Source organism: Thamnophis sirtalis, unplaced genomic scaffold (genome assembly GCF_051295495.1).
Source record: "Thamnophis sirtalis isolate CommonGarterSnake01/CBP01778 unplaced genomic scaffold, rThaSir2_p1.2 scaffold_3, whole genome shotgun sequence".
Classification (NCBI taxonomy): Eukaryota; Metazoa; Chordata; class Lepidosauria; order Squamata; family Natricidae; genus Thamnophis; species Thamnophis sirtalis.
In genome coordinates, this window is record NW_028261383.1 from 26,315,754 (window position 1) to 26,324,864 (window position 9,111).

The 9,111-nt window shown below is 47.2% G+C and overlaps 1 protein-coding gene across 1 annotated transcript; it reads left to right on the forward strand.

Moving 5' to 3' along the window:
* Positions 1-2,997: 2,997 nt before the first annotated feature.
* Positions 2,998-8,406, forward strand: LOC148047690 (uncharacterized). Its single transcript, XM_087711728.1, has 2 exons — positions 2,998-3,120; positions 6,204-8,406. Exon 2 carries the CDS (start codon positions 6,629-6,631, stop codon positions 7,475-7,477), a length of 849 nt encoding a protein of 282 aa, XP_087567854.1. The 5' UTR covers positions 2,998-3,120; positions 6,204-6,628; the 3' UTR covers positions 7,478-8,406.
* Positions 8,407-9,111: the final 705 nt, after the last annotated feature.

Below are 9,111 nucleotides of genomic sequence, written 5' to 3' on the forward strand. Positions count from 1 at the left end.
TTTTAAAAATAATTATCATTTTTAGACTATTCTACTTTTCTGTACTTTTTAACTGTATGCTGATCTTTCACAGTAATAAATATTGATTTGATTTTGTCAGCTTATCTATTACTTTTTACTCTCCAGCAGATCACATTGTGTATGAACCAGTGGTGAAATCTAAACCTTTTCCTACTGGTTCTATGGGTGTGGCTTGGTAGTGGTGGGGTCATGTGACTGGGTTGTCAAAAGACAGAAACTCACTTTAACAACGTCCTGCTGGAGAAGGGGGTTGGACTAGATGACCTCCAGATCCCTTAGAGCCCTGGATTGCTGTGCTCTTTCAAGGTATCCTCTGGAGCTGCATCTAGTGCCCGATTTGTGGTCCTTCCTCCTTCTCCTTTTTCTCTCCCTCCCTCTCCCTTTTTCTTTCTTTTTTCCGCCCTCACCCCGTTTTTGGCCTAGCAGGCCTCACCCCTGTTTTTGGCCTAGCAGGCCTCAGGGAAGCCTCCTGGGAGCAAAAGCAAACCCCTCTACCCATCTATCAACAGAAATCACCACATGGCACCTGGGGAGATTGCATCACCTAGCAAGATTCAACCAAGCTTTGGACTCCGGACAGCCTACAGAGCTGCCCTTGCATCAGTAGTGGGTTCCTACTGGTTTGGACGACTCGGCTGAACCGGTAGTAGTTTGGTGGCCTGGGTCGCTGGATTTTTCAAAATGACCATCAGATCATTAGTATTGCTTATTTTATTATTAACACGCTATGATGCTAATCACTTCTACTCCCCCCTCCCCACCTGAAAAGATCTCTGTTCAAACTTCCACTTGGGCGTGGCCAGCATGTAACTCATCCTGCATGCTGGCTGGGAGTTTGGTGAGGAGCCTGAGGGAGAAAAGGGGATAAGATAGGAGAGATTTCTGTGGGGCAAGCCTGAGGGAGAGAAACGGATAGGATAGGGGAGGGTTCTGTGCAGGGGTGGGTTCCTGCCAGTTCTAACCTCTTCTATTGAAGAGGTTCCACAAATCTACAGTGCCGTTTAGAACTGGTTCCAGCTCCCTCCCCCCCCACCCATCCGCACATCATCAAGATGAAGAGCGAGAGGAGGAATTCTGGGAGTTGAAGTCCACAAGTCTTAAAGCTGTCAAGTTTGAACACTCCTGGGGTTTTTTTTCTAAACGGTTAGGAGGGTCTTGTAAATTGACAGCTTTAAGACTTGCCCGCTTCAATGCCAGAGTTCCCGAGCCAACATTTTGGTTGCTAAGCAAGAGCGTTTTTTGAGTATCACCACATTTTACAAGTTGGCCATGCCCATCCAGTCACCTGACTGCCAAGCCACTCCCACAAAGCAGGCAACACCGACTTTGTTCTGTGGGACACGCCTGAGGGAGAGAAGGGGAAAGGAGAGGCCAATTGTAACTACTTATTAATTTTCAAGCTGTGTTGATTTGTCAAGCCCAATCATATAGTTTCGTAGCAGAGCACGGGTATTCAGCTAGTAATAGATAAAGCTGAAATCTAACTCCTCTGAGAAGGCTCCTCAGAGTAATTCTGCCTTCTAGCAAGCCCCCTCAATAATATAGATAGGAACCACATATCAACCTTGTGTCTTGATGCAATTCATAGGCAATGCCAGCGGATACTTCCGGTTTTCTTTCATGTTTCTATTAATAGGATGAAGTTGGCAATCATTTAGAATCTCCACAGAAACTTGACTCTTCAAGTTTCCCTCAGTAGGATTTGAGGAGTTATCCTGCACCCCAAGACTGGCTGGAAGAATCTCCACCGATCCGCACAGGAGCACTTTGTCGTTGCCTGTTTGCACATTGTTTACACATACACACACCTGTCGCCATCTGAGGATGTTTTCCTTTGGTTTAGATCTGGCTTCTTGCAAACAAAAGCCACTGGCTTAGTTTCAGTGGCCCTGACTGAGTGGGTCTGCAAGAACAAAGGGTGACTCAAAAGGATAAATTGTCCTGGAGAGGAACAATCGATGTGGCCGGTAGATGTCGATTCGAAGACTTATAATAATAAAAAAATCTTTTTGGGAAAAGGATCAAAAATTGGATGCAGGCAATAACAGCGGTTAAAATAGAATGGAAACCTGAAGTATTTTTTTACTATGAATAATGTCGATATTCAACCCCCACCCTCCTCAATAGCCCACAGCAGTGATAAAGAGACAGCTAGGTCTATTCATAGGCAAATGCCCTCACCCAAGATCCAACAAAGGTAGGATTAGCCCTCTACCCATCTACCAACAGAACTCACCACAAGGCACCTGGGGAGATTACATCACCCAGGAAGATTCAACCAAGCTTGGGACTCTGGACAGACTAGAGTTCCTACCGGTTTGGACCGACTTGGCTGAACCGGTAGTAATTTGGTGGCCTGGGTCGCTGGCACCCGCAGTGACCCAGGCCTGCCATGCCCCCGAGCCGGTTCTCCTGGCAGCGCAGTAGGTGGTGCCATCTTGTTTTTTGCTTCAGCACATGGGCAGAACAATTTTGATAGCATTTGTGGTCCAATGTGCACGCATGCAGAGAGCGTCTGGCGTGCACAAGCAAGCAAAGCGCACCCACCGAATCAGCAGTAATGCTGGCAGCAAACCACCCCTGCCTTGCATAGCCCCATGGGTGTCTGACAACCAATCAGAACACAAGCTCAAATTCAAAGCACAAGAGAGGGTATAAATCTCTCCCTCTCTCTCTCTCTCTCTCTCTCAGCCATGTGCCTTTTTCTTTGCCCAAGATCTCCAAGGCATGTGATCCTCTTCATGTTGTCCATCCATTTTATATGCGATCCTTAAATTAAGATTTCAAAGTCTGTAACGCAGCTCAGAGGTCAGACTATAATGCAATATCCCAGTGACTCAGGACAGACACAAAAAACACACCGGGGCTGGGGATTTTGGGATTGCTCGGTCCCGCCCTCTCACCGCCCGGCCTTCAGCGAAGGGGTTAAAGGCAGAGAGGTTTTTTTTCCTTTGCGCCTAGAGTGGAAGCAGGAAAGCGGCAAAGGGGGGTTGGGATCCCAGTTTCCTGTCCCCTCCCGCCTCTTCCCCCACCCACCCCCTTCTCCCGCCGTTTGCTACGCCAGGACTGCGGAGATCCCCTCGCGGGGAGGGTCGCCAGGTGAGCAAAGACGCTGGAAAGAGGGCAGCTGGACCCCGAGCGAGGGAGGAGGGGCTCAAGTGGAGGAGAAGGGGGGATCCCCAGGTGAGGGAAGGGGAGGGAGCAAACTGGGGGCTTTTGCCAGCTGCGCCCTCTCCCCTTCGGAGTCCCCGGTTTTTACTTGCAAGGTTTTCTGCTCCGTGCACGGTGCTGCTGGATCGGCTCCACCGATCCCCTTAAAATCCTCCCTCCCAACCTGCAGAGATTCTCAGCCATCCAGGGCATGGTTGTCCCAAAGGTGTTTTTTCAGGAGGCAACTGGACTTTCTTTGGTTTTTTTTATTGAAGACGTTTCGCTTCTCATTCAAGAAGCTTCTTTAGCTCTGACAGAATGATAGGGATTAGAAGGATTTATATTCCTTGCAGACAGCAGGTCATTTGCACCCTTTTAGAGGGTCCTTGAAGCCCTTGGAAGTTTATCTGCGCCCTAAGAGTCACCTGAGTTGTGTTCCTGGTTCTGCATTTTTTTTTGCTTCTGGAAATCCATTTGGTGTGGAAGTAGGATTTTAGATGTTGATTGTGCTGGTTTTTGAGTAGTTGGCTGTCGTTTTGCTTGTGCTGCCCAGCCCTTTACCTTCTAAGTACTTGATAGACTGATGGTAAATCAGTACTCATGTTGACTGACAAAGGCCCCTTTTCTCAAAGGCTTCAATCACTTCCCTGGCTGTTTTTGTGCCTGCTCACCCAACAACCTTAGTAGTGACAAAAGTGAATCTCTGCCCTTGATCATTGCAGGGCGAAGCTACCAATCAGTTCGGGTCTCCTCATCTGACTACTCGCTTCTGTTCTTACAATTTGGTGTTCAGCTTCCTCCCTGTCTGTCCTACATAGTCACAGGGCCAATCCATGCAGGGGATCTGATAGATTACATTAGAAGTATCTCCCACCTCCAAGCAATCTTTACAACGTATAATTTGTCCTCATACGGTAGCCTCTGGGCAAACAGTGGGCATCTCGGAAGCTGCGTTCTACAGCATTCTGAAATGTTGTTGATGTATGGCAGAGTGTGCCATGCGGTTGGCCTCGTGACTTGTTCTCTTTCTAGAGTCCACGCAGTAGCTAGAAGTGGGGAAAGATCAGAGACCAAGGCTGGGAGCAGGCTAGGAGCAAGAAGGGCTATGTGGTTTGCTCCACAGTGGAGAAGCAGAGCAGAGAAGCAGCTAGACTGAAACATATTCAGCTGCTACATATATCATATTTTGGGAGTATAAGACACATCTTTTTCCCACAAAAAAGAGGCTGGAAATCTGAGTGCATCTTATACACTGAATACAACATTTTTTGCTTCCCAAAACCCCTTCCCTTCACCAAAATGGCCATGCATAGCCTTTAAGAGGCTTGGAGAGTGCTCCTGGGGGCTGGGGAGGGCAGAAATGAGTAAAAAATGGGTCAGTTTTTTGTTCATTAGACATAGGAAGGAAGCATGAAGTGCTCCGAAATCTCCTGGTAGACGGCTGCGTTGACCCTGGTCTTCATGAAGCACAGTGGTCCACAGTCCTGTTGCTCAGTGGTCCAAAGTCCTCTTTTCTGATGAGAGCAACTTTTGCCAAAAGCACCAAAATCTGGTTCAATGACCGTGGGATTACTGTGCTTGATTGGCCTCTCCATTCTTCCTCCATACTCTGGGTCCTTGGTTTCCAAATGTGATGCAAAAGTTGCTCTCATCAGAAAAGAGGACTTTGGACCACTGATTTTGGAGCACTTCTTGGTTCCTTCTGCAGACGAGCTTTATGGGGATGCTGACTTAATTTTCCTGCTGCCCACACTGCCAAAAGCACCAAAACCTGGTTCAATCACTGTGGGATTACTGTGCTTGATTGGCCAGCAAACTCGTCTGACCTGAACCCCATAGAGAATCTATGGGGCATTGCAAAAAGAAAGATGAGAGACATGAGACCGAACAGTGTGGAAGAGCTGAAGGCCGCTATTGAAGCATCCTGGTCTTCCACAACACCTCAGCAGTGCCACAGGCTGATAGCTTCCATGCCACGTCGCATTGAGGCAGTAATTGCTGCAAAAGGGGCCCAAACCAAGTATTGAGTACATATGCATGCTTATACTTTTCAGGCGTACTATATTGTTCTACATACAATCCTACAAATGAACTTTTGCACGATATTCTAATTTTTCGAGTTTCACCTGTATATATTGAGAATAAAAAACCCTGCTGCCTTCACCAAAATGGCTGTGCATAGCCTTTAGGAGGCTTGCAAATTACTCCTGGGGGCTGCGGAAGGCAGAAATGAGAAAAATATGGGTCATTTTTTTGCTCTATTTGCCCCCCCCCCCCCAGCCCCAGGAGCACTCTATAAACCTCCTAAAGGCTATGCATGCCCTTTTTTTGACAAAAACAGGCTCTTTATTTGGAAAACAGGCCATTTTTCCCCTCATTGGCGGGGGCACCCCCCAGGAGCACTCCGCAAGCCTCCTAAAGGCTATCCATGCCCTTTTTTGGAGGGAAAAAAACGGGACTGTTTTGGGGAGGTTTGCAAAGTGCAAAGTCTTTTTTTTAAATTTGCCTCTTCAAAATATTGGTGCGTCTTATACTCTGAAAAATACAGCACCTTCCCTCCCCAATTTTTATTCTCCTAGTGCTGCAATTTTAAAATTGATTCCTGCAATTTTCAGCTGGTTGGAAAATTTAAAAAGTCTTCATCTTACGGTTCACTCCTTGTTATTTTTTGTACATCTTGTTTTCTTGGAAACTGAGGCATGTCATGAACAAAACTGCTGCTTTAAATTTTGCAGAAACATAGGGCATGCATAAGCTTTGGGAGGCTTTTAGAGTGCTGGGGGGGCATGAATGGGCAAAAAATGCCTCCAAAACCATCTGCACATCCTTTTTTGTGAAAAACGGGATTTACGGGGACAGGGTATCAGAGCCAAAAAAGTGTATAAGGCGCACTCAGATTTTCACACTCTTGGAGTGGGGCAGGGGAAGGTGTGTCATATACTCTGAAAAATAGAGTATTCTTGCTGTTTTCACCTCTTGTGCAGCCTTTTATATACAATAATTAAAGTCACCACTTTATGTGAATCTTTTAGATGAAGAGGATGTCCAGAAGACCATCCTGAGCAAGTGAGAATCAGAAGCACCATTAAAAAGGAAAACAAATCTGGCCAGCAATCAAAGTTTTCCCCCCACTTCCTCTGGAAAACCACAAAATTCTTCTCCTGCCCAAGACAGGGCAGAGACAAAAGAGAGAATAACAGAAAGAGAATTTTCACCTGGAGGTAATTGAGTCTGTGAAACTCACTGAAACACTCCATGAAAAGGTCAAGGTCAGGATCATTTCCAAATCCCAAATCATCTGGAAATCCGGAATGGAAGAGGTCACTTGGATAGGCCCATAGGGCAGACAGTCATGCAAGCCTCATCATGTGAAGGAAGAAAGAGTAGCTTGAATAAAAACACCATCGAAGAAGGGATCACAAATATTTCGGACCTTGAGAATCCAAAAATGTAAGTGATGGAAACACCCTGCAAAAATTTCAGATCAAAGCTGATTATGCATGAGAGGATCCAAACTGGAGAAAAGTCTGCACAGTGCCATCACTGTGGCAAAAGCTTCAGAAAGAAGTTCAACCTAAGTATACACCTGAGGACCCACACAGGGGAGAAACCGTATGAGTGTCCTAATTGTGGGAAAGGTTTCTGTTCGAATTCCGACCTGGTCGTACATCAGAGGACTCACACAGGGGAGAAACCATATGAGTGTCTGGATTGTGGGAAAAGATTCAGTAGGAATTCCAATCTGGTGAGCCACCAGCGGACTCACACTGGGGAGAAACCATATGAGTGCCCGGATTGTGGGAAAAGTTACAGTTACAATTCCCATCTGGTGAGACACCAGAGGACTCACACAGGGGAAAAACCATATGAGTGCCCGGATTGCAGGAAATGTTACCGTCGGAATTCTCACCTGGTGAGACACCAGAGGACTCACACGGGGGAAAAACCATATGAGTGTCTGAATTGTGGGAAAAGATTCAGTCGTTATTACAACCTGGTGCTACACCATAGGATTCACACAGGAGAGAAACCATATGAGTGTCTGGATTGTGGGGAAAAATTCAGTCGAAATTCCAATCTTGTGATACATCAGAGGATTCACACTGGGGAGATATCGTATGAGTGTCCAGATTGTGGGAAAGGTTTTAGTACTAGGTCTAAACTTATCAATCATGTAGGTTTACACATTGGGGAGAAACCTTTCAAATGTCCAGAGTGTGGACGGTGCTTCACAGAAAATTCCTCCCTTACTGCACACAAGAAAATCCACGTGAAGCAGACGGTGATGACTGTAGGGAAGGCTTGAATTTCAATATGGCTGAGAAGTTAACTCTTTAATTTCTGGCCTTGTTCAGTTAGTCAAATGTGCTTCAGCAGTGGTCCCCAACCTTTTTATCGCCGCGGACCAGTCAGCCTTTGATAATTTTACCGTGGCCCGCTGAGCGCGCGCAGGGGTGGGGGGGCGTTGTTCGCGACGACAGCTTTGAGCCACACGTGCGTACCTGCGCGGGGCTCTCTTCCCTGGAGCCTTTGCGCACGGCCCAGGAGCTTTTGCGCACGGCCCAGGAGCCTTTGCGCTGCAGCGATCATGTCCCCCGGCCGCTGCAGCGATCATGGCCCCCGGTCGCTGCGCGGCCCGGTGCCAGGTACTCCACGGCCCGGCATTGGTCCGCGGACCGGGGGTTGGGGACCACTGTGCTTCAGTATTAGAAATGAGGGAGAAAAGAAAATTTAATAAAGGCTAATTTCCCATAGCTGACTATCAGCAGACATTAATGGACCTTCACTGGTAGAGAAATAGCTCAATTCTGCAAAAAATACTTTTAGGATGGTTTTTTTTGCATTCTGATATTCGTACATCATAGAAATGCCCAGGCAGAGTTTCAGCCTTCTACCTATGTGTCTTTCTCACTTTGAGCCCAAGAATTCTTCAGCCAGAAGGTCTTTTAAAAAAATGTGGGAGTCATAATGTTTCTCCGAGGCTCCAAAAATCTGCTAGAGATCCGAAAATGTACATTACAGAATAATGTTGGAAGGGATCTTGGAGATCTTCTAGTCCAACTCCCTGCTCAAACGGAAGACTTTGTCCCATCGATCCTCAAACTACGGCCTGCAGGCAGGATACGGCCCACCGATGCAGAGTATCCAGCCCGCAGAGTGATGAGATTCAGCCCCGCCCCTCGTTGGCCTTATCTTCCAGCTAGCATCCACTCCATCTGCACGTCTGGTGAGTTATTTCGCCGGTTGAGCTGCACTTCTGATCACACCGCTGATGCTGAAAGTGAGGCCAAAGGGTGCAGGGGAGGGCCAGCTGGCTGAGGGGTGATCTCACCAATGCAGCCACAGGTGATCCAAGGCCGGTGGGTGAGTTGGGTAGAGGCTGCTGCTGGTTTGAAAAGCAGCTATCAGCTTGTAGTACTTTAAAAGTCTTTAAAAATGCTTTAAAAACAGTTTTTCAGGACGTTTTTCATAGCCATATGATCCAGGGCTGGTGGATGAATAGGGGAAGGGCAAGTACAGCAAGGACAAAGGCAAAATGGACTGCTAAATTGGCCATGCTTACCCAGCCACATGCCCACCCAGCTGGTCCCCCAGTCTGAGGGACCGTCAATTGGCCCCCTGTTTAAAAGTTTGAGGACCCCTGCCCTATACCATTCCAGATAAGTAACTGTCCAGTCTCTTCTTAAAAGCCTCCATTGATGGAGCACCCAGAACTTCTGAATGCAAGTGATTCCACTGGTTAATTGCTCCAAGTGTCAGGAAACTTCTCCCCAGTCCTAAGTTCTGGTTCTCTGCTTGATTAGTTTTCCCTCCAAAGGAAAAAGATAGGAGCACTTAGTGATGATGGTGGCTCCTCAAATATGAGGGGATGGGAGAGGAGAGGTAAAGGGGATTCCAGAGTTCCATCTTTTCCTAACATGCACAAAGATTGAGTGCAAG

Excerpts from the sequence above, each read along its gene's own strand:
- LOC148047690 (XM_087711728.1), top strand. The coding sequence starts at position 6,629 with ATGGAAACACCCTGCAAAAATTTCAGATCAAAGCTGATTATGCATGAG.